Source organism: Notamacropus eugenii, chromosome 7 (genome assembly GCF_028372415.1).
Source record: "Notamacropus eugenii isolate mMacEug1 chromosome 7, mMacEug1.pri_v2, whole genome shotgun sequence".
NCBI classification, from domain to species: Eukaryota; Metazoa; Chordata; class Mammalia; order Diprotodontia; family Macropodidae; genus Notamacropus; species Notamacropus eugenii.
In genome coordinates, this window is record NC_092878.1 from 78,424,378 (window position 1) to 78,449,277 (window position 24,900).

The 24,900-nt window shown below is 39.1% G+C and overlaps 2 protein-coding genes across 18 annotated transcripts in view; one reads left to right on the forward strand and one right to left on the reverse strand.

Moving 5' to 3' along the window:
* The window catches only part of KCNK13 (potassium two pore domain channel subfamily K member 13), a 183,880-nt gene that overhangs the window by 120,857 nt on the left and 38,123 nt on the right, over window positions 1-24,900 (forward strand). The gene's annotated exons all lie outside the window — the stretch shown is intronic.
* Window positions 3,843-9,654, reverse strand: LOC140513386 (zinc-alpha-2-glycoprotein-like). Of its 2 annotated transcripts, XR_011970156.1 has the most exons (5): window positions 9,470-9,654; window positions 6,750-6,992; window positions 5,168-5,443; window positions 4,939-5,018; window positions 3,843-4,093 (listed from the first exon to the last, which is right to left on the reverse strand). XR_011970156.1 is itself a non-coding variant. In XM_072623052.1 (4 exons), the coding sequence occupies exons 1-3, from the start codon at window positions 9,555-9,557 to the stop codon at window positions 5,178-5,180; spliced, it is 597 nt and encodes a 198-aa protein (XP_072479153.1). In that variant the 5' UTR covers window positions 9,558-9,652; the 3' UTR covers window positions 3,843-4,093; window positions 5,168-5,177. The 2 variants fall into 2 exon arrangements, 1 of the variants encoding a protein (XP_072479153.1); XM_072623052.1 differs by lacking the exon at window positions 4,939-5,018 and having other exon boundaries at window positions 9,470-9,652.

Consider the following 24,900-nt stretch of genomic DNA (forward strand, 5'->3'; position numbering starts at 1 on the left):
AGCAGTGATCTCTAAGTCTAATAGATGCCAATCTATGATACACAATAGAGAACAGACTTGTTTTCTGTGGCTAAAGAGGACAGAAGTAGGACCAGAGGACTCAGATATAATGGGGAGCACATTCCAAATGGAATTTTCTACTGAGGAAAGCTCTTCAGAAATTGGAAAATGGGAGTTTATGGGGATTATATGAATTGTTACCTACATTCAGTTCTACTAGAATACTTGCTTTGAAATTGACAATTTGTTCCAATGTAATTAATATCATTAGGAATCATGTTGAGAGTAAGTTCACTTACAGTGAAAATCCAGAAAACTGTACCATTTCACAATTACAAATTTCAAAATACAAATTTCTTTACTGCTGTGCATGTGTGAGTGGTTATGTGAGACTTCTAAATAGTAAATAATAGTCAATAAAAATTTATTAAAAACTTACTATGAACCAGTACTAGAGATACAAATATGAAAAAAGAGAGTCCCTTCCCTCAAAAAGCTTACAATTGAGTGGGGGAAAACAACACTCAAAAAGAAACAGAAAAGAGGTGGGGTTGGAGGTACCCAATAGAGGGGTAGAATTTGGAGGAGAAGATGCTGGAAAAGTCAGAGAAGTCCCAGACTAGAGTAGTCAGGTGGAGAAATGTCTGAACTCAGCTCCCTCCTTTAATGGAAGCTTTGAGATTCATGGCTCCACTCTCCAATAAGAGGTCCAGAGAGTAGTGGTGAAATAGAGCACCAAGACTGATGGCATCTTGCAGGATGATAATGGGATGTTACAGGATAATTTCCCAATAATTCCAAATGCTTCTTTGTGGCATTTAACCTTTACCACATGGCTCCAAACTACTTTTCTAGCTTTATTTTTTTGTTTGGTTTTGAGGGTTGGTTTTTGTGTGTGTGTGTTTTGGAGACAGTTGGGGTTAAGTGACTTGCCCACAGTTACATAGCTGGTAAGTAATCTGAAACAGGATTTGGATTCAGGTCTTCCTGACTCCAGGGCTGGTGCTCTATCCACCTAGCTGCTCTTCTTTCCAGCTTTATTACTCAAAACTCCCCTTTAAACTCTACACACCAGAGAAACTAGCCTTCTTGCCATTTATCACATATGACTCTATATCTCCCATCTCCATGCCTTTGCACAAGTTGTCTCCAAAACTAGAATGTCCTCCCTCCTCATCACTGATTCTTAGAATCTCTGGTTTCTGTCAAGACTTGTCAAGCTCCATATTCTACATGAAACCTTCCCCCATAGTGCTCTCCCTCCAAAATTACCTTGTAACTATTTTGTATATATGTATGCACATGTGTATGTGTACATATTGTTTCCTTCAATACAACATAACCTCTTTGAGGGCAGGGACTATCTCACTTTTGTTTCTGCTCTTTTCCTCCAATCCTGGCACATAGTCAGCTTTCAATAAATGCTTGTTGACAGATTTGCTAACATATCTATCCTCTGTAGCCAGACAGTGAGTCACAAATTGAACCCTGAACTTGGATTTAGAATAGCCTGTGTTTGCATCCCACATCAGGCAACTGCCAACTGTAAGAATTTAAGAATTGCTCTCTTGGATTAGAACAAGGTCCTCTTACCCTGATTCTGTCTCTCACAGGATCACATGGAATTTGCTCTTCATGATGTCAGCCTCAGAGGATTCAGCTTTTACCTCATAACTCCCAGCTTCCTTAGATCAGCTGCTTTTGCACATCCCTGAACTTTAGGATGGTGCTTCACAGGGTTGGGAATGGCAGGTCTAGACCTCACTCCCCAAAACTCCTCCCCACCACTATCAAAACCTTGTACTGTCTGAGGGGTGACTCTATAGCTATCAATTACTAGCAATGCTAAATGACTCATGTGGTTAAACCTTATGGCCCACACTTTGTCCCTCTATCCAAACACTACTTCTGGTCCCCTACTATAGCCCGGGACCACAGCCATGCTACTCAGACTGTACCTTCTGCATAGCCTAGATGGAGGTCTGGTGCCTCCTGAAGTGGCCTAGCCATCATGACATCTGTCCCATTGTGGCTCTATTCTGTCCTCTTCTGAGGGTAGTTCCTCTGAAACAATAGGGTTTGTTTGTTTGTGTGTGTGTGTGTGTGTGTGTGTGTGTGTGTGTGTGTGTGTGTGTGTGTGTGTCTGTAATATGCCATTTATCTTATACCAGGGGATGTTGGAGGAGCAGCAGTTTCAGACCCAAATAGACTCTAACCCATATTCTTTTATCTTGGGGATGCCACGTTCATTTTGGGGAGAGGGGAGAATGGTCCTTTTTTTTTGTAGTTTCTTCCAGCTGAATAAGTTCACCTCCATTAAAGCAGCTTAGGTACCCAAAGCAAATACTGAGGAGAGTTCCACCCTATGTCTGATGTCTCTGTGTAAGATTTAGAGCTAGAAGAGACATTAAAGACCATCTAATCCACCCTCCACCACCATTTAACTGTTAAGGAAACTGTGTCCCAGAGAGAATGACTTACCTAAGGTCCCACAGTCAGTAGGAGAGAGCTATGATTACAGCCTACTTTCTTTTATTACAAACCTAGTACTTTCTTCTCTGCTATCTGATTGGACTGCAGATCTTAACCCCCAAACCAGACAGCTCTACTCCCAGCCTCTGGATTTCCTGGACATTGTAGTTCCCAAAGCACAGGAGGAAGAAGACAGTGACCAGGGGCCCCAATCATTCCAAGTTCAGAGATTTACTTTGATCAGGAGTCACATTCAACAGAAATGAGATGGAGGCTGTGAGGCTGTGATGCCGTGCTCTTCTCACTACTGAACCTACTCCCAAAGATGATAGTTCAGTGGTCAATGAGAGTTTCAGGGTGGGAATCTACCCTCTGGATATTGGAAGCAAAACATATAGAACCCGAAATTCTCAGAGGGAAAAAAACCCAACATGATATATCCTGAGAACAATTCATGTGAAAAAGATCTGAGGGTTTTAGTGGATAATAAGGTGAAGCAGTATAGTTACTCACAATAACCAAACCAAAATAAAACAAATCTAGCTTAATCTCATGCTACATGCCTATAAGTATAAGGTACAGATGAAGCAGCATGGGGTATGATAATTTTTCTGGATTTTGCCTGATTCACACCATGCATGGGGCTTTGTGGTCAGTTCTAAATGCCACATTTTTGGGCGAGCATTAATTAACTGGAATGATTCTAGAAGAGAAATAAATAGAACCGGAACATCAGTTGAAGGAACATATTTATGCTAGAAGAAATACTGTTTTCAAATACCTTAAAAAGGAGTGTCATATGAAAAAGGGAATAGATCCTATTCTCTGTGGTTTCAGAGGGCAGAACTATGGCTAGAGGTTAGAATTCAGGTACGAGTTATATGAAGGCAGATTTCAAATGGAACTTCCTGTCCACCCCAAGGAAAGAAATCCAGAAATGTAATGGGGGTTGGGAGTGGGGGCTCAGCAGATAACATGCTCTTTCTCTATTAAAGGCCTTCGAAAACAAGGTTGTAGAGAGAATTCCTGCTTCAGATGGAGGTTAGGCTAAAAGATCTCTGAGGTGTCCTCCATTACTGCAATTTGTGACCTGGGGGGAAAGATATCCAAATACACTTATTACAGTGCTGTTGGGAAGGTAGGATCAACGTGGACCTTTTCATGACCTGAGTGTTGACTGAGGATGACTAGGCCTAGAGCTAGGAATTATTGGTTGTGTGACCCTGGGCAAATCACTTAACACTTAATCCCAGGTCTAGAATATAAGACATGGCAGAACCAATTGCATTGTTATAACAAATTCCATTATTGGACTGCTTTATACCAATGAAACCAGAGCTCTGCAATGCGTGTGCACACACACACACAGATAAATGCTATATGACTTTTATTTTGTTTTATGAGACAGTTGTTCAGCTTAATGTTCCTTATCTCACATTGTAAGCTCTTACAAAGAAGGATCTGGATCTATGTAATTCTCTTTGCTGGAAATACAATTACAGGTCACTGTTAAATATAGTGCTTGTGGTGATGGTGGTGAAGATCTTCACAGCTTCTCATTCTCTTCTTGATTGGGATTAAGATAGAGCTCCATTGCTGAGTCCCCCTCTATCTTGGCCACCTGTGGAAATATGCTATTTACCCAAGGGATTCATTACTTATATTATTCTTCAATTTCTTTCTCTTCCTTTCCCCCTTCATCCGAGAAGTTGACAATGTCCTCACTGCCCTCCCAGTCATAGCTTCAACTACGATGTCCTATCCACCACCAAATTCCTTCAGATTCCTTCTTTCCCAATATTCTTCCATCTTATTTATCATTTCTCTTTTCTCATTTCATCTCAAGTCAAGATGTGTATAGTTACCTGTCTGATTGATTGTTTTCAACAAATTGTTGTTCACTTGTTTCAATTGTGTTTGATTCATTGTGGCCCTATTTGGGGTTTTCTTGGCAAAGAAAACCAACTCATTTTTTTACAGATGAGATAACTGAGATAAATAGGATTAAGTGACTTGCCCAAGGTCACAGAGCTAGTAAGTGTCTGAGGCTGCATCTGAACTCAGGAAGTCCTTACTTCAGGCCCAATGCTCTGTCTTCTGTGTCACCTAGCTGCCTTAAGTAAATGTATGATATTTGATTCAGTCTCAAATCTTCCTGACTCCAGGCTCAGAACTCTTTTGAGTTGACCACTTCTAGGCAAAGAGATAAGAATGACTGTTTTGGTGAATGGGTCATGGAGGAAACTTGATTGCTCGGAGTGGAGTATGTGGATTCCCCTCAGAAGCTAGAAGTACTTAGGAGTATGGTTGAACAGTTCCTGTTGACAAGTTGAGATTTGATCAATGCAGAGAGATGGGAGGGTTGAGTCTCATTATGGAAGACTTATTTTCTATTTCTTACACCATTCTATCTGAGTCCCCATCTTTCCCTCTATCTTTCACAGTGCCAGTAGAGAGGGAACTCACCTCAGTGACTGGGGCTTTAACTTCAATTCCAATAGAGCTAAAGAGTTTTCTGAATTCATATTTTCAAGTCTCCTTGTCCCCTATTTAGTGGAAATGAGAGGTGAAGGAAATATTCTGGGGACAATGCAGGCAAATGTCTTCAGACCCTCTAATGTTAGTGTTTCCAAGTGTCCCCAGTCCCTAAAATGACCCAGCCATGGTGCTTATGAGAATAAGCTATAGACATTACCTGGTTTATTCTAATTAGTCTTCTTATAATGCTGATATTTTTTGAGTTCATCAATACAGGTCTTTTCCAGATAGGCTTTGGCCCGATTGACAGCACCTGGGTCTTTCTCCCATTTCTGTTTAATTATTTCAGCTGCAGGTTGCTTTGGGATCCAGGCTGGTTTCTCTTTGTCGAACTCAATGAATAGTTTATCATCATAGTCATAACTCCAGAATCCCTCAGTGGTACCATTCTGGCAAAGTGTACAGCCATAATGTCCACTCAAGATGTGTGAACCTGAAATATCCAAGCCCCAAGTATGGTGAGCTCCCTGGAGTACAGCAAAATGTGTTTCCAAATAATGATAGTCCTGATTTTAATGATATAAACTGCATGATTTCCCATGTATAGTCCAGACATCCTAGTAAATGAAAAGGGTGTTTCCTTAAAACAAATACCCAGTTCTTTTCCTTTAGGCAGCTTAGGCATGAAGAACCAGAGAGATTAAAAAGAGTTAAGTTCTTTTTGGCTAATTCCTTGCATCATTCTAAATCTCATTCTGTCTATGTCTGTGTTGTAGGAGTAGAGAGAAAAGAACAGCCGAGCGAAGAATTGTTGGAGTTAGAGCTGGAAATGACCTTGCTATTGCCTATCTCACCCTGCTCATTTGCAGACGAGGAACTTGAGGCCCAGAGGAGTGCAGTGACTTTCTTGAGCTTTTTAGGACAGCAAATAACCAAGCCAAGATTCTACCCTAGGTTCTCAGACTCAAATCAAGAACTCTTTCCATTCCATCAAGTTGCTACAACCTGTGACTAACCATTATGAGAGCTAACTTGGCTTGTGTGTGGTTGCCTGCTATAGATTATGGGGAATAACAGTCATTGTGGCTGAGTGGAAAGAATACCAGACTGGGTGACTTGGCATCATGAGGCCAAGCCTGGCTTTGCTACTAACTGATCTGTATGAAATCAATGGATCAAAGATATAGAGACAGATGGATTATCAAAAGCCATTTAGGCTCCTGACTAATTTTTCTTCCCAATATACCAAGACTGTGATCACTTCCCTCTTTATAAAATTGGTGGATTAGATGATTTCTAAGGTATTTTTCCATTTTAACATTCTGTTGATCCTAGAATCAGGAGCATTTCAGGCAGCAATGTGGTGCCATGTATAGGAGGCCAAAGTGGCCAATGAGCTAACAAGAGAGGAGAACTTACCTAAGCTGATGCCTGAGGAGCAAGAATTGATCTATCCCCACTTCCTGTTTCACTGAGATCATTAAGTTGAGAAGAATAGCAGAAAAGGGAAAACAGAAAGAAGGCAGGTAGACGACAGAGTTGCGTTTTGGGGATGGTTCTATCTCTGCCTCTCTCTGGATTCATTCTCCCCACCTTGAAGGCTGTGGCCAGTCATTGCTCCTCTTGTCTCCCTCTTTTCTTCTTTCTCTCCCCTCTCTTTTTTTATCCCTTTCTTCCCTCTGCCAATTAGAGACAGCCTCTCTTAGGCAGAAGGCTACAGGGGGTCCCTGAACCCCTTCCTAGGCATTGAGCCCCTGGGTCCAATATATACTCCCTGATCCATATACTTATCCACTCACCATTGACTTGTTTATTGAATTTCATGATTTCTTGCAGGTTCTCCATTGCAAAATCTCCTCTTTGTTTTTGAAGCTGGCTCACATTGTTCCAGTTCTTCACATTGTCCCATCCTGGTTCAGGCACTGCCCTCTGGCTATCGCTATCATATTGGTAAATAAGGTTTCCATTGAAGAAGGCTTTGTTTGTGAATAAGGGTTTGGGTTCTGACCGGTCTACATCCTCATATACCAGAGAATCACACTCTGAGAAAAGTCATAGAGAAATGAGTGAGACATTTTAGTGCTTATCTCCCAAATAGAATCTACTTATTGGGGGGGGGGGGGGGTGGTGGTGACAGAGAAGGGGGTTAGAAATGAAGTACTACTTTGGCGAACTTTGGTTGTCAGGACCCATCGAGAATACTTTCTCCCAATTCTCCCCATTTCTATCTGTCTCTCAGTAGGTAGCTCTGACACCAAAATATCCCAGTCCCAAGGTAGTCTTACCATGTTATATTTGGAGTATACCAAGGATTTCTTTCTAGATACTAAAAATGAATGAAAGAACTAGTGCTTTTGTAAAAGGCTTAATATTTACCAAGTACTATACTAAGTTCTGAGGATAAAAGAAGAGAAAGAAGTTAGCCCCAGATCTCAGGGATCTCCCACCCTAAGTGGGGACAATACACAGTAAATAGGATTGTTCAAAGGAAGATGTCCAAGATGACAAGAAAACTCAAAACTTTGTCATATGCAGACCAATGGAAGGTAGCAGGGATGATTAACCTGGAAAAAGGAAGGAATTGATGTGTGTTTTGGTTTGAGGATACATGATAGCTATCTCAAGAATGTGAAGGGTCATCAGATAAAAGAAGGACTATGTTTGCTCCATGTCACTCTGGAGGACTTAGTTTTTGGAGGAGGATCACTAGGTTGAAGGCAGTTTTCAACTCATTATAAAGAGGAACATGGTACATCTTTGATTTATCGTAAAATGGACTGCACTGTCCTCAGACATAGTGAGATCCTAAAGTATTCAAGCAGAGATTGAATGAATATTTTGTGGCATGTGGTAGAGGGCATTTCCACTGTGAGTCTGAGGGACTGGGCTGCCTCTGCTCCTACTGGACAATCAACCTGGTCTCCATCTTGAAGAAAGAAAAGAGAAGCAGGGACCATGGTGAGAAAGCAGCCACCTAAAAAGCTTCAGCTTTCTCACCTGTAAAATGTAGATGGTAATACTGGAATAACTTACTGCCTAGGATTTTGAGGATCACAAGCTATGATCCAAAGAATCCTGGCTTTAGAGCAACTGAGTTTGAATCCTGGCTTTGCTAATCAATACCTGGGTAACCTTGGACAAATTATTATAATTCTCCACCTCAATTTTCTCTGCTATGAAGGAAGGAATATATGATTTGCACTTTCTCCTTTAGGTTGCTATAAGCAAACTTCTTGCAAACTCTAAAAAATTATGCAGTATAAATGTAGTGTTGTTAATGTACAAAGATAAGGACATAACAATTGCTTTCCTGAGTCTGGGCCTCTTACTCTGATTATGTCTCTGAGAGGGTTACCAAGGGACAGGGAGCATGGGCTTTTCCCTCCCCTCCATGCTTTCCACCCCAGATGGTTCTTCCTTTTCTTCATAAGCCCCAGGTGCCCTACATCATCTGCTTTTGCACATTCCTGAACTTCATAGCAATGCCTGATAGAGATGGGAATGGGAGCTCTAGATGTCCCTCCCCCAGCATCTCTTTGTAGTTTCTGAGAGTTGGCAAATTGAATGCCAGAACTCCTAAGTGACCCCTGGCATTAAATCTTAGGGTCTATACTCCTTTCCTCTTTTCCAGTTCCACTTCCTGCCCACCAACATCACTTATGACTATAGCCACACCACACAAACAGTCCCTTCTGCATAGCTCTGGGGAGATACGGTGCCCTCTGAAGGCACCCAGCACCCACTGTATCACTCTTGTTCTGCCTCAACAGCAAGATTTCCTGGTTCATAGCATCAATCCTTTTCTAGATTTGTGTTCTCATCCCCATTTCTTTCCTTAAGGTTAAAAAGGATGTTAGAGCATCTAGAGATAGGAGGGCAATTCCTCAGGAAAAGTGAAACTTGTGCCCCTATTGACTCTGTGTGTGTGTGTGTGTGTGTGTGTGTGTGTGTGTGTGTGTGTGTGTGTGTGTAGCATTTGTCCTTTCCTAGTAGGTGATAAGGCGCAGTGATCTCTGAGCCAAATAGATACTAATCTATGATCTAATGTTTTGGGAATGCCATGGTGACTTTTGGGAATTCCACCACTTCTTTTCTCCTTTCAGGTCTATCTCTCCTTCCTCTCTAGATCTCTCTTTTATTTGTCTGCTTCCCAAATTGTTTCTCCTAGCACACTGATTTTATCTACACAAAACCAGGTCAGGAACTTGCAACCAAGGCAAATATTGAGGGGAGAGTCTCCATCTGCCTCTGAGATCCCTCTCCTTATAAGATCATAGATTTAGAACCAAAAGATTTCTTAGAGACCATCTCATTCAACCTCCCTACCCTGTCCCCATTTTCCCAAATTGGTTTATAAAGGTTAAATCTCTTACCCAAGGTTATACATCTAATAAGGCAGAACTAGAGTTAGAACCAAGATTCTCTGACTCTAAATCTAATCATTTCCTCTCTACTCTCTGATTTCATCCCACCTCTCACTTCCCAAACCAGACGTGTCTTTCCCATTTGCTCTACTCACGTTTTTCTGGTTTATGGTACTTATGTCCAAGAACTATGGTCCCTGAAAACAATAGCAGGAAGAAGACAGTGACCAGGGGCCCCATCATTCCAAATTCAGAGATGTATTTCAATTCAGAAATCTGGTCTGATTCAACTGAGATCTGATGGATGATGTGACAGCTCTCTTTTCTGCTGTATTATATGCTGTAGAACCCTCCTTAGGAGATGACAGTCCAATGGCCAATGAGAGTTTCAAAGTGGAATCCACCCCCTGAATTCCGGAAACAAAACAAACTGAACTTGAAATTCCAGAAATAGCACCAACAGGACGTGTCCCAAGAGCAGTTATGAAAAAGACCTTGAGGTTTTCGTGGATAGCAAGCTCAGGGTGAGCCAATGCACTGGCTACATTAACCAAACCAAAGCAAACCCAATGTAACATTGTCCTTTGTGAACATTAATATAGGGTCTAGAGGAAGGAGCTTAGGGTGGATCATTCTTCTGCATTCTACCCTACTCAGACCAAACGTAAAATACTGTTTTGAGTTCTAAAGACACATTTTAGGAGGGACAATGGCAAACTGAAATGCTTCTAGAGGAGGAGAACTAGGATGGTGGGCAGATTAGAAAGCAGAAAGATCAACTGAAGGAAGAGGAGATATTTTCTCTGAGGATTAGATTCAGGTAGGATACACTATCTTCAAATACCTAAAGTGTTTTGACACACAATAGAGAATAGGTGTGTTCTCTGTAGCCACAAAAGGCAGAAGTAGGACCAGAGGACTCAGACATAAAGGGGACCATGTTATTACCAAACAGAGCTCTGCAGAAATTGAATGAACTGGCTGAATGACAATGAGTTTTCTCCCTATTCAAGGTCTTCCAAAAAGAGGATAACTGTCATTCTTAAAGAAGGAGTATTAGCTTTATCTTGAGGAAACAACCATCGACTTCAAGAAGTTGGAATGTTAGTTTAAGAGGCTTCTTGTTCTAACAGCCTAGCCTTGGTCCAAACTGTAAATGATTAAAAAGAGTTAAGGCAGTTAGATGATACAGTGGAAAGAACATTGGTTAGGAACCAGGAAGACTTACCTTTCTGGATTCAAATCTGGTCTCAGATTCTTACCCTGTGTTACCCTAGGCAAGTCACTTAACCCTGTTTGCCTTAGTTTCCTCATCTGTAAAATGAGCTGTAGAAAGAAATGGCGAACCATTCTAGTATCTTTGCTAAGAAAATCCCAAATAGAATCGTGAAAAGTTGGACACAACTGAGCAGCAATAGAAATTTCGCACTAATATGGCAAGTCCCCTGGAAGTGATTTGGTGTGGACACTAGCCTGGCTAAGGAGGGGTGAATAGCTCTGGCCTGGAAACAAAATGGACTAAAACTTCCATCCCAGTCAGCAGTTGGTCAGCCTATGAGTGATTTCTGCACTTTCATCAAGAGAAGGGTACCACTTCTCAGAAAAGAAACAAATATAAATATCTTTGATTCAAAGGAAAAACATCAGGCCTCAAAGGCTAAAAACTTTTTCTTGGTGAAAATTGAATTGAACTGCCTGAATGACAATGAGTTTTCTTTCTATTAAAGGTCTTCCAAAAAGAGGCTATAAAGTGAATTCATACTTTAGATCTGGGATAGACTAGAAGACCTCTGAGATTTCCTCAATCTCTGAGAATCTGTGACTGTGGGAGCAGAGCACCCAAACACACTTGTTATAGTGTTTTGGGGAATGACTCCAAGGTGAAAAGAAGTTAAACTAATTGGCTTCCTCTCTGGAAGATTTGGAAATCAATCCTTTGTGGCCTGTATGGTTAGATCCCCGGCATCTAACACTGGAATTCTAGTGCTCTGGTCAAAAAGGCCTACATTTCTTTTATCCCATGAAAACTCACAGGTACTCACTAGAGTCCAAGGTCCTAAAAATTCTTCTTATTAATTAATTTACCAGCTGACTAAATGTTTTCAAACTGGAAAAAGGCTGAACTACTTGGTTTCTTGCTTGGAGGATTTAGGGAATCAATTTGTGGTACTTTGCTTAGGTGCCACAATAGGGTAAGATTCAAATTCAGATGCTTCCACACATTCTCACATGATAATTTTGTACACACACACACACACACACACACACACACACACACACATACATTTGCATTCCCACAGATGTAGGGGATAGACTTTTAGTTAGGAAATCTAGATCTGAATTGCTTATATTCTATAATATTCATGTACCATAATTTTATTATCAATTTAATAGGCATCTGCCTTGTTTCCAAATCTTTGCTACAATACAAAGTATTACTTTAAATATTTCTGCATATATGAGACCTTTCTTTTTGTCTTTGAGCTTCCTGGGGAGCTTCCTGGTTCAATGATTGTCTATTCTATCCCACTTGATCCATAAATTGCTAACCAGAGCTGGGATGAGGACGCATGGCAACTTCCCCAATATCCTGATTAGCATGGTGCTCTGATTCAGAACTCTAAGGCAAAGGCCAAGGGCCCCTGCAATAGAGAACTCCTTCTTCTCCTTTAGATCCATGAATACTCACCTAGGCTGGGACTAGGACTTCAGGTGGCCACACCTTTGCAAGCAAGATGTCCTGCCTTACCAAAGAGATACATCCAGGTCCTGAACTGGGTGTTTAAACAATGGGAAACATTTTCTCCTTGTGTCCAAGCCAGTGCCCTCTAGGTAATGCCAAATGGATTGAGAAAAACTCATACCTAAAAGCGTGACTATATATACTCTTTATATATCCATATATTTGTATATACACACACATATGTTTGTAGATAGATTCTGTACCCTAAATTCATCACCACTGTGTCATGTATGATACCTTTAATCATTAGACCTCTGGAATGATAATGATGATTATGTTAATCATAGTTCTTAGAGCTTTCAACATTATTTTTACTGTTTGTCGTCATTGTGTTCTGGTCATTTCATTCTTCATGCATTTAAAAAAGTCCTCAATATTTTTCATTTTAATTATAATGATGTACTAATTCTTTTGATTCTGCCTACTTCACTCTATGTCAGTGCATATAAATCTTTCCATATCTTTTTGAAATATCTGTTTCCTCATTTCTTACAGGACAGTAGAACTTCATCAGATTTACATACTGCTATTTATTTAACCATTCCTCAATTAAGGGACATCTTCTTAGTTTCCAGTTTTTGGCTACCACAAAAAGAGCTGAGATAATATATATACATATACACACACATATATGTATATATGTATGTTTCTATGTATATATGTGTATACATGATATAGTACTGTACATTATATTATATAATTATATATGCACACATATATACACACTTTTTTTTTTAACATATAGAACACTTTCACCTTTCTTTGATCTCTTTTGGACATAGGTCTAGCAGTCAGATACCTTTGATACTGGGTCAAAGGTCATGTACTATTTGTTAATGTTTAGCATAAAATACCAAATTGCTTTCCAGAATCGTTGTACCCACTCATATGTTCACCAACAGTGCATCAATGTGTTTCTTTTTCCCATAGCCCCTCTAAAATTTATTGCTTCTTTTTTTTTTTTCATTTTTGTCACTCCAGTGAGTATGAGCCTTACTTTGGATTTCTCTAATTAATAGCGATTTGCAGCATTTTTTTCATATAACTAGAGATAACTCAGTTTCTTCCCTTGAGAATTGTCTGTCTGTATCCTTAGATCATTTATCAATTGGAAAATGACTTTTTTTCTTCTAAATGTGAACCACTTCCTTATATATCTTGAAAATGAGACCTTTATCAGAGAAATTTTCTGCAAAGTTTTTTTCTCAAGTTGTTTCTTTTCTAAGATTATCTTGATTAGATTTGTTTGTACAAAACCTTTTTGATTTTATTTAATTAAAATGAACATTTTAAATTCTGCAATCCTTTCATTTCCTTGTTTGGTCACAGACTTCTCTCCTACTCATAGATCTAATAGGTGAGTTTTCCATTTTTCTCTAATTTGCATACCTTTTCTATTTAGGTCACATATCCATGTGGAGTTTATCTTTGTATATGAAAGATATATGGTGTTGGTTCAAATCTAATTTCTTCTATTCTGTTCTCTAGTTTTCAGTTCATTGCTAAAGTCAAAATTGCTACAAATATTTTTGTGCACTTGGATCCTTTCCCTTTGTCTTTGCCCTCCTTGAATTACATGCCAACTAGTAGTCTGGCTGCCTGAAAAAGCATTCTGTAGAATGTCAAATTGGAAATGTCAAATAAGCAATTGGTGGTGTAGGATGGGAGCTCAATAACAAATCAGGGAGTTATCTGCATAGATATAGTAGTTACAGGTTTGGGAGGTGAGATGCCCTTGAGCAGAATTTTACTATCTCTTGTATCATGGACCCCATTGGAAGTCTGGTGAAGCCTATGACCTTCTCCCTTTATAATAAGGTTTGTTGCCTACCTTCCTAATTGAAAAGAATACTAAGTTTCAGTTAGAGGTCAATGAAAATAGAAATGTCATTTTTTCCCACCCAAGTTCATGGAATCCTTGAAATCTAGCCAAAATTCCTTAGGGGTACACAGACCCCAGGTTAAGAAGTGCTGACCTAGAGAGAGAAGAGAAAAAGGTCCAGGACTGAGCTTTGGAGAGGGATCTCTACTTATCTTTTTCTCTACCTCAACCACATCCATATACTCTTGGGTTGGGGCAGAGCAGGAGTTAAGTATTCCCACTGGCTGTACACCTTTTGCAATACTTGAGTATGTCTGCTCAAAGTTCCCATCATCCTATCTTACTTTCTTTCCTTGGTTCTCAAGTACGCAAATTACCTCTTTCCATTGTCTTCTCATCCCTGATGCTCCTGAATTCCCACCCTTTCTAGGAATTTTCTCACTTTGGTGGGAATGAATGAACTGCCCAGTACTACTGTGTCTCCATTTGGAATTCCCTTGATTTCCCTCAGCTATCTGATGCTTACCTCCCCTGATACCTAAATCTTTGCCCCACTCTTTGGTTAGCACCAACATGTTAATTTTTTAATTATGTTTTCCTTGAATATTAGTGTGGCTCAGTGGATAAAAATTTGATATTAAAATCAGGAAGATAGGATAACACCCTTCTGTAATATGCCTTAGGCAAGTCATTTAACACTCAATGCCCAGACAAGTCTAAGATACCAGAAGTTGCAAAGATCAGTTGTTCTGTTACCGGGAATTTCCTTGTTGGAACTACCCTAAACCAATGAAATCTGGACACCACCACCCCAAATGCTCTATGACCTTTATTTTATATTGACATTTACTTGTTCAGCTTAATGTTGTTTGTTTCTCTTATAAACTCTGAAAGGGTAGGATCTAGGATTATGCAGTCCCCTTTGCTGGATACTGAATGATAGTTAACAGTATTGGAGTTGTGATCATAGTGACAAAGGCCTTCACAGCTTCTCAATCTCATCCTGGCTAGGGGTGTGATAGAGTGACATCTCTAAGTCTCCCTCAATCTCTGTCATCTATTCAAACATGGAACTCTTGTGGCTACTCACCCAAGTGACTCATCTACTCAAAGATTCTTTGTATTCCTCTTTCTGTTTCCCATTATTTGAGAAGTTTCCAGTGATTCTTCATTGTTCTCCATATCAGTTCCCACCTTCTCAATTTCAGCCCCCGTGTCCCATCCTTTTACCACCAACTTCCTCCTTCCTCCTTCTTTCCTCATACAATTCCATCTCACAATTCTCCTTTCTCATTTCATCCCAAGCCAAGATCTACATAGTTCCCTATTAAATTGATTATTTCCAGTGAAATGATTCCCCAACTTTCCTTTCTCTGCACCAAGACACCTTCCCCCAACCACATTTCAGTGTTACTCTTAATTCAGCAGCAGCATTTAATGAGCCCCTACTGGAACAATCTTTTTCATGTGGTGGGGAGTGCAAAGGAAGTAAGATCTAATTCCTGATCTCAAATTTGGGGAAACATTCAGAAGCATGCATTTCTAAATCAGGTAGTCCTGACCACCAAAGTGAAAGAAAACTTCAGTAAAGAAAGTTAAGGTGAGATTTGAAACAGGTCATGAAAGATGAGAAGACTTTAGGCAAGTAGAAGGATAGAGTGAGGACCCTGCAGGTGTGAGAAACAACACTAATCAAAGAGTTAAATAAACAAATATTTGTGTTTTTTTTCTTTTTTTTTCTTTTTTAAATTATTTTTTAATGTTTAACAATCACTGCCATACAATTGAGATTTTATCCCCCCCACACCTACCCCCCACTACCCCCCTCCCTCCCCACGACTGCATACAGTTCTGTATAGGTTCTACATATACTTTCCTATTGAGTACATTTTCACTATAGTCATGCTATGTAGTCGGACTAAAATAAATGGAAGAAATCATATAACAAATCAAAACATGATACACAAAAACATACACATACACATACATGATCTGCTACATTCTGCGAATGACTTCCATATTTCTTTCTCTGAGTGTGGAAGGCATTTTGCCTTAGAGAACCACCATTGGGATTTTATTTTATTTTTTAAGAAGTTCTTGCGTTATTACAAAATTCCAAGTCTAACAGAAAAAACTCTCGCACACCGTGGTCATTGCTGTGCACAAAGTTCTCCTGGTTCTGCTCCTTTCACTCAGCATCAGGTCATATAAGTCCTTCCAGGCCTCTCTGAAGTCTTCTTGTTCATCATTTCTTATGGCACAATAGTACTCCATTACATTCATATACCATAATTTATTCAGCCATTCCCCAATTGATGGACATCCCCTTGACTTCCAGTTTTTGGCAACTACAAAGAGTGCTGCTGTAAATATTTTTGTACATGTGGGACCCTTTCCCATTTTTATGATCTCTTGGGGATACAGTCCTAGTAGCGATATTGCTGGGTCAAAGGGTATGCACATTTTTGTAGCCCTTTGGGCATAGTTCCAAATTGCTCTCCAGAATGGTTGGATGAGCTCGCAGCTCCACCAGCAATGAATTAGTGTTCCAACTCTCCCACATCCTCTCCAGCGTTTATCATTTTCTTGTTCTGTCATGTTTGCCAATCTTATGGGTGTGATGTGGTACCTCAGAGTTGTTTTGATTTGCATCTCTCTAATCAACAGTGATTTAGAGCATTTTTCCATATGACTATAGATATCTTTAATTTCTTCTTCCGAAAATTGCCTGTTCATATCCTTTGACCATTTATCAATTGGGGAATGACTTGTATGATTATACATTTGAGTCAGTTCTCTATATATTCTAGAAATGAGGCCTTTATCCCCGAGCTTAGCTGTAAAAATTCTTTCTCAATTTACTACATCCCTCCGGATTTTGGTTGCATTGGGTTTGGTTGTGCAAAAACTTCTCAGTTTAATGTAACCAAAATTATCCATTTTGCATTTCATAATGCTTTCTATCTCTTCTTTAGTAAAAAATTCTTCCCTTCTCCATAAATCTGATAAATACACTATTCCTTGCTTCCCCAGTTTATTCATGGTATCAATCTTTATACCTAAATCATGTACCCATTTGGACTTTATTCTTGTGTACGGTGTCAGGTATGGGTCTATGCCTAATTCCCGCCACACTGTTATCCAGTTTTCCCAGCAATTTTTGTCAAACAGTGAGTTCTTATCCCAGCAGCTGGGGTCCTTGGGTTTATCAAACAGAAGGTTGCTATATTCCTTGCCTACTGCGTCTTGAGTGCCAAGTCTATTCCACTTGTCTACTTCTGTTTCTTAGCCAGTACCAAGTGGTTTTGATAACTGCTGCTTTATAGTACAATTTGAGGTCTGGTAGCGCTAGGCCACCTTCCCAAGCATTTCTTTTCATTAGTCCCTTTGATATTCTGGACCTTTTGTTTTTCCAAATGAATTTTGATATTATTTTATCCAGCTCTAGAAAATAATTGTCTGATAGTTTAATTGGTATGGCACTAAATAAGTAAATTAATTTAGGTAGAATTGTCATTTTTATTATATTAGTACGGCCTACTCATGAGCAACTAATGTTTTTCCACTTACTTAAATCTGACTTTATTTGTGCAAAAAGTGTCTTGTAATTGTGTTCATATAATCCCTGGGTTTGTTTAGGCAGATAAACTCCTAAGTATTTTATACTGTCTACCCTGGCTTTAAATGGGATTTCTCTTTCTATCTCTTGCTGTTGGACTTTGTTGCTAATATATAGGAATGCAGAAGATTTGTGTGGGTTTATTTTGTAACCTGCAACTTTGCCAAAGTTGTTTATTATTTCAAGTAATTTTTTACTTGAATCTCTGGGATTCTCTAAGTAAATCATCATATCATCTGCAAAGAGTGATAACTTAGTTTCTTCTTTGGCTATTCTTATTCCTTCAATATCTTTATCTTGTCTAATTGCTACAGCTAACATTTCTAGTACCATATTGAATAATAGTGGTGATAATGGACATCCTTGTTTCACCCCTGATCTTATTGGGAATGCATCTAGCTTATCCCCATTGCATATAATACTTGCTGAAGGTTTTAGATAGATACTGCTTATTATTTTATGGAAAGTTCCCTTTATTCCTACGTTCTCCAGTGTTTTTAGTAGGAATGGGTGTTGTATTTTATCAAAAGCTTTTTCTGCATCTATTGAGATAATCGTGTGCTTTTTGTTAGCTTTGTTGTTGATGTGATCGATAATGCTAATAGTTTTCCTAATATTGAACCAGCCCTGTAACCCTGGTATGACTCCTACCTGATCATAATGTATTAATCTTGTGATAAGATGCTGTATTCATTTTGCTAAAATCTTATTTAAAATTTTTGCATCTATATTCATTAAGGAAATTGGTCTATAATTTTCTTTCTCTGTTTTGTCTCTTCCTGGTTTGGGTATCAAAACCATATTTGTATCATAGAAAGAATTTGGGAGGACTCCTTCTTCCCCAATTTTCAAAAATAGTCTATATAGTATTGGAATTAACTGTTCTTTAAATGTTTCATAGAATTCACTTGTGAATCCATCTGGCCCTGGAGATTTTTTCCTAGGGAGTTCATTGATGGCTTGTTCAATTTCTTTTTCTGAGATGGGGTTGTTTAGGTATTCAACTTCCTCTTCTGTTAATCTGGGCAATTTGTATTTTTTAAAATATTCATCCATCTCATTTAGATTATCGAATTTGTGGGCATAAAGTTGGGCAAAGTAGTTTCTAATTATTGTTTTAATTTCCTCCTCATTGGAGGTGAGTTCACCCCTTTCATTTTTAATATTAGTAATTTGATTTTCTTCTTTCTTTTTTTTAATCAGATTGACCAAAGGTTTATCAATTTTATTAGTTTTTTCATAAAACCAACTATTGGTTTTGAAACAAATATTTGTTAAGGATCTGCTATGTACTAAAGGCTTTATAAGTATTTTGAAATTTTATCTTCACACCAACTCTGGGAGTTAGGTGCTATTATTATCCCCATTTTGGAGGTGAGCAACATGAAACAAACAGATAATAAGTTATTTCTTCTACTACAACAGCTAGTTGATGTGTGAGACCAGATTCATACAAGGGCCTTCCTTCTCTCAGGGCCAATGCTCTCTCCACTGCGTCACCTACGTGCCTTTAGGAGCAGAGATAGGAACGACTGTTTCACGGTATAGGACGATGAGGAAACTCCTTGCCTACATGGGAATAAATATGTTCCCATGAGAAGCTAGAGATGCCCATGGTCAGGAGTAGGGTTGAGAGGTTTCTGTTGAAAAGCTGAGATTTGATGGAGAGAGAGATATATAGTTAGACAGAGAGGGTTGAATCATTTTATGGAAGTTTTGTTTTCTATTTACTACTTCGTCCTGTCTCTCTGGGCCCACCATCTGTATCTCTCACAATACTTAGCCAAGAGGGCTGAGAACCTTTGAAATCATATCAAAGAGAGCTAAGGAGGGTTCATAAGCAATCTGAATTCACATCTTTGAGCCATTTTGGCAATGGGAAGGAGAGGAAATAGTCTGAGGTTAATGCAGACTTGAAAATATGAGCCTTCTTTGGCCTCTCCACTGGATGTGTTTCCATGTATCCCCAGCTCCTAAGAGGGTATCCATCCCTCAATCCAGCCATGGTGAGCAAGAAGACAAGATGCAGATATTACCTGGTTTATCCTTGTAAACATTGTAGAACTTCAGGTATCTACCTAGTTTCTTCCAGATAAGTCTTAGCCCTACCCACAGCACCTGGATCTGTCTCTCACCTTTACTTGATCAGGTCAGCTGCAGGATCCAGGGGGATCCAGACTGGTATTTCTTTGTTGGACTTAATATTCATATTGATATTCATATTATATAATTAATTATATAATTATATGATTAATATATTCTTAACTCCAGAATCTCTTGGTGACACCATCTGAGCAAAGTTCACAGTCAAAATGTCCCCAAAAGCTATGGGGCCCTGGAGTACCCTCCCACCCCCCAACCCAGTATGATGAGCTTTCTGGAATAGAGCAAAGCATGATTTCAAATACTAATTGATTTGATGACTATATCTATTTATTCTTCATTCTGGGAGACATCCAGGTGCCCTAGTTAGAGACAAGAGTTGTTCCCTAAAACAAAATGCCCAATCTTTTCCTCCAGGCAATTAAGGCAAAATGAACCATTCAGGAAGCAACTTTCAAAAAGAGAGTTGTTCTGTTTAGGTTACTTCCTTGTGTCAATCTGAATTTCATGCCATCCTTGTAGGAGCAGATGGCAAAGAGCAATGGAGCAGAAGAATTGTTGAAATTAGAACAGGAAATGACCTTAGCATTATCTATCCCAACTTGCTTATTTACATATGAGAAAACTGATTCTCCTGACCTTCTTAAGATAGTAAATACCAGAGGTTACATTCTATCCTAGGCTCTCTGAATCAAATCCAGATCTCTGCATTCCAATAAGTTGCTTCATCTTGTGATCCATAGACCTTGGCCCCAGGCCTGGATTGGCCACTAATTGATCTATATAAGATCATTAGATCAACAATTTAGAGCTAGAAACCATATTAGAGAACATCTAGTTTAGTTCTTTGTTGTGTTTGTCCTTCCTTCTCAGAAGAGGACCATGGCATCAAGATGATGACATGACTTGCAGCTGACTTTGATTTGAATGAGGGAGGGCTATGCAAGGTCATCAGCTTTAATTTCTCCTTCGGAGCCATCTGGGTCCAGTGGCCTGATATTCATCAGGATGACTGAAGATGGCCCAGGATGCTATGTGTACTATTTAGTAATTACTTTCATTGTACAGATGAGGAAGCAGAGGCCCAGAATGGTTATTTGATGTGCCAAAGGTCTGCTTTTCCCACTGTACCATGATCTCAAACAAGTCAGTTCCTTCCTGTGTAAAGCATCTGGGTTAGATGAACTCTAAGGTATTTTTCACACATTCTCTGAGTCCTAGAATCAGGAGCATACCAGGTAACAATGAGGTACCTCATATAAGAAGCTCAATTTTATAGTGGGAAATGGAGAAGACTTACCTTAGCTGATAAATGAGACTTCCTATTTCGTTGGAAGCATTATGCTGGGTGGGCTAGCAGAAAAAGGGAAATAGGAAGGTGTCTGATAGAGGAAAGAGGTGGATCTATGAGTTAGATATAGTTCTGGAATATTTGTGCTAACCCCTTTGAGGGCAGTAGCCAGCCATTGCCTTTCCCCTTTCTCCGGAGGACTTAGTTTTTGAAGTAGAATCAATGGGTTGAAATTATAAGGGGGCAGCTTTCAACTCAATACAAATAATTTCCTAAATCTTTGAGTTTATATTAAGTTTATTTTTTTAATTTTTTAATTTATTATTTATTTTTAATATTTTTTCCTTTTAAATTAAGTTCTAAATTCTCTCCATACCTCCCCCAACCATTCAGAAGACAAGCAGAATGATATCAATTATACATGAGAAATCTTGTAAACCATTTTTATATTAGCCATATCCCAAAAAAAGACAAAAAAGAAAGAAAATGAGAAAATTGTATTTCAGTTTGCAGTCCAGTTCATAATCTGGAGGTGGATAGCATTTTTAGAATTGCCTGGGATCATTGTATTGATCAGAGTAGCCAAGTCTTTCACAGTTGACATCATTACAACCTTGCTGTTACGATGCATGATAATCTCCCATTTCTTCTCACTTCACTTTGCACCAGTTCATATAGATCTTGCCCTGTTTTTACTGAAGTCCCCCCTGCCAATCTCTTTATTTCTTATAGAACAATAGTACTCTCTCGCAATGATAAGTCACAGTTTCTTTAGCCATTCCCCAAATGATGGGCATTCCCCCAATATCCAATTCTTTGCCACCACAAAGAAAGCTGCTATAAATATTTTTGTATAGATCCCTTTGCTTTTTTTTGGATTTTTTTTTTTGAGTACAGACCTATTAATGGTATTGCTGGGTTAAAAAGCATAGTTTTATAGACTTTTGGGCATAGTTCCAAATTGTTCTCCAGAATGGATGGTCCAGTTCACAGCTCTACCAGTAGTGTGTTAGTTTACCTATTTTCCCTAATCCCCTCTAGCATTTGTCATTTCTGATAGGTGTGAAGTGTTATCTCAAAATTGTTTTAATTTGTATTTTTCTAATCAATAGTAACTTACAGCATTTTTTTCATATGACTATAGATAGCTTTGAGTTCTTCTTTTGAAAACTGACTCCATATCTTTTGGTCATTTATCAATTAGGGAATGACTTTTTTAAAAAAAATTTTGACAGTGAGACACAGCCTGAGCACTAAACTTGAATTCATGAAGGCCTGTATTTGCATCCCACATCAGGCACTTATTTACTAACTGTGTAATTACTCTGAATATCACTTAACCTTTCTGACTCAGGCTCTTCATCTATAAAATGAGGAGGCTGGACTCTGGGAGCTCTTCCTCTGAGTATTTGAAAATGCCAGTCATTTTCATGTTGTTTGAAGGCAATGTTGTTTGAAGAACAAATGTGAATGACAAGTTATTCTGAGTATTAGAAATACTCAAATTAACTAGAATGAACCCATTGAAGGAAGATGCTGTCCACCTCTGAGTATTACAAGTACTCAAATCAACTAGAAAGGATCCATGAAGGAAAATGCTATCTACCTTTGAGTATTAGAAATACTCAAATTAACTAGAAAGGATCCATGAAGGAAGATGCTATCTACCTTTGAGTATTAGAAATACTCTAACTAGAAAGGACCCATGAAGGAACCTTTCCTCAGACATGAGAGTTGTGGTCATGAACAGGCAGGCTCCTTGCCCTCCCAGGACCTCAGTTTCCTCAACTGGGAATGGGAATTAATGGGAATTATATAAATTGCTGCCTACATTCATTTTTGCTATAATATTTGCTTTGAAATTGCCAATTTGTTCCAATGCACTTGATATTCTTAGGAAACATTTTGAGAGTAAGGTGAATTTTGGTTTGCTTATGCTTGATTTCTTCAGTGAAAATCAGTGGAAATGCAGAAAACTGTTATCATTTCACAATTCACAAGCTGCAACCCTTCCAATGACCATGTCCATGAGCAAACCTCAGGTCTTTTCTCAAAGAAAGTGCCATATTTCTTGTATATCTTCTCATGTACCAGGAGCTGTGAGTTGTGGAAATTTGGTCTGAATCCACACTCACCTTCTTACAGGGTCTCCAACTCTAAGCTGTCCAATTTCCTGAACACCTTGCCATGGATACTGCCACTATTTATTGTTCTAATTGTGTACTTTATCCTTTAACATGTGTAAACTTGTGCTACCATTTTTAGTAACCTGAATCTATTTTTTCCGTGTCACTGAGAAAGTTTTTGAGTACTTTGCCCATAATCCCTGTGGTTTTTATTGCCTGATTTTGCATAGCTTGATGCTTTGGGGGAAATGTGTATGTCCTGAAATAGCAGAACTGACCGTATCTGACAGAGTTGCTATGAGGAAACTGTTTTGCAAACCATAAGAAATAGTGCTGTTGAAATATGTTGAAATAATTAATGCACAACTGCAAGAATCTAAAAATTGCTCTTTGGGCTTAGAACAAGGTTCTCTTACCCTGATTCTGTCTCTCACAGGGTCACAAAGGGACATGGGATTTGCCCTCCATGATGTAAGCCTCAGGTCTGGTGCCTCCTGAAGTGACCCTGCCATCATCACATCTGTCCCATTGTGCCTCTATGCATTTTTGAGGGTAGTTCCTCTGAAACAATAGGGCATGGTATGTGTGTTTTTGTGTGTGTGTGTGTGTGTGTGTGTGTGTGTGTGTGTATAATCTGCCATTTTTCTTATACCAGGGAGCAAGGGAGGAGCTGTGGCCTCAAATCCAAATAGATTCTAACCCTTATTCTTCTGTCTTGGGGAGGGGGAAATGGTCTTTTTTTCTGCAGTTTCTCCCAGCAGAATGAGTTCATTTCCATTAAACCAGCTTAAGGACCCAAGACAAATATTAAGTAGAGTCCAACACTGTGTCTGAGGTCTCTGTCTGTATAGGATTTAGAAGATATTTAGTGTGACCCTGCCCTCAATTTATTGCTAAGGAAACTGGCTTACAGAGGGTAAGTGTCTTGCTTGAGGTCAGATAATAAAGAGGAGTTAGACTTAGAACCCAGATTCTCTGATTCCAAATCCAGTACTTGCCTTTCTGCTCTCTGATTGTATCCCATCTTTCAAGCCCCAGATTGGACACATTTGCTCTATTGACATCCTCTTGATTTATTGGATGCTGTTGTCCCTGAAAGTAATGGCAGGAGGAAGACAATGGCTAGGAACTCATCATTCCAAGTGAAGAGATTTACTTTGACTATGAATTAGATTCAGTACAGATTTGATAGAGACTGTGATTGTTCTGTCTTCTCCTGTATTAAATGCTGCTGATTCTACTGTTAGGAGATGATAGTCCAATAGTCAATGAAAGTTTCAGGGTGGGATCTACCCCAGGATACAGGAAGTGAAACAAGCAGGACCTGAAAATCCAGGAACAAAACCAACCTGGATATATCACACAGATAGTTGTTGTGAAAAAAGTCTGGAGGTTTTAGTGGACTATACAAGCTCAGGGTGAGCCAATGCAACTGGCTTCCATAACTGAACCCTAGTATAATATTGCACTGCATAAGCATAAGTTTAGGACCTAGATGGAGAGGTTGGGGACACGATCATTCTTCTGCATTCTGATCAATTCAAACCACATGTGTAAAATTGTGCCTAATTCTAAATGTCATATTTTGGGAGAGTGGCAAGTTGTAATACTTCTAGAGAAGGGGAAGGAGGATGGTGAGCACATTAGAAATCACCAGCTGGGGATATTTATTCTGGAGGAGATTTGACTCAGGAAGGACATACTGACTCTCTTTATATAGCTAAAAGGTTGTCAGTTAAATACCTGAAAGGTTGTCAGTTAGAACAGGCAATAGATATGGTCCCCAGAGTCACTGGGAACAGATTTCTATTGGAATTTCCTACTAAGAAGAGCCATTCAGAAAAGAAATGTGGGATGGAGAGGGAAGGCGAGGCTCAGTAAG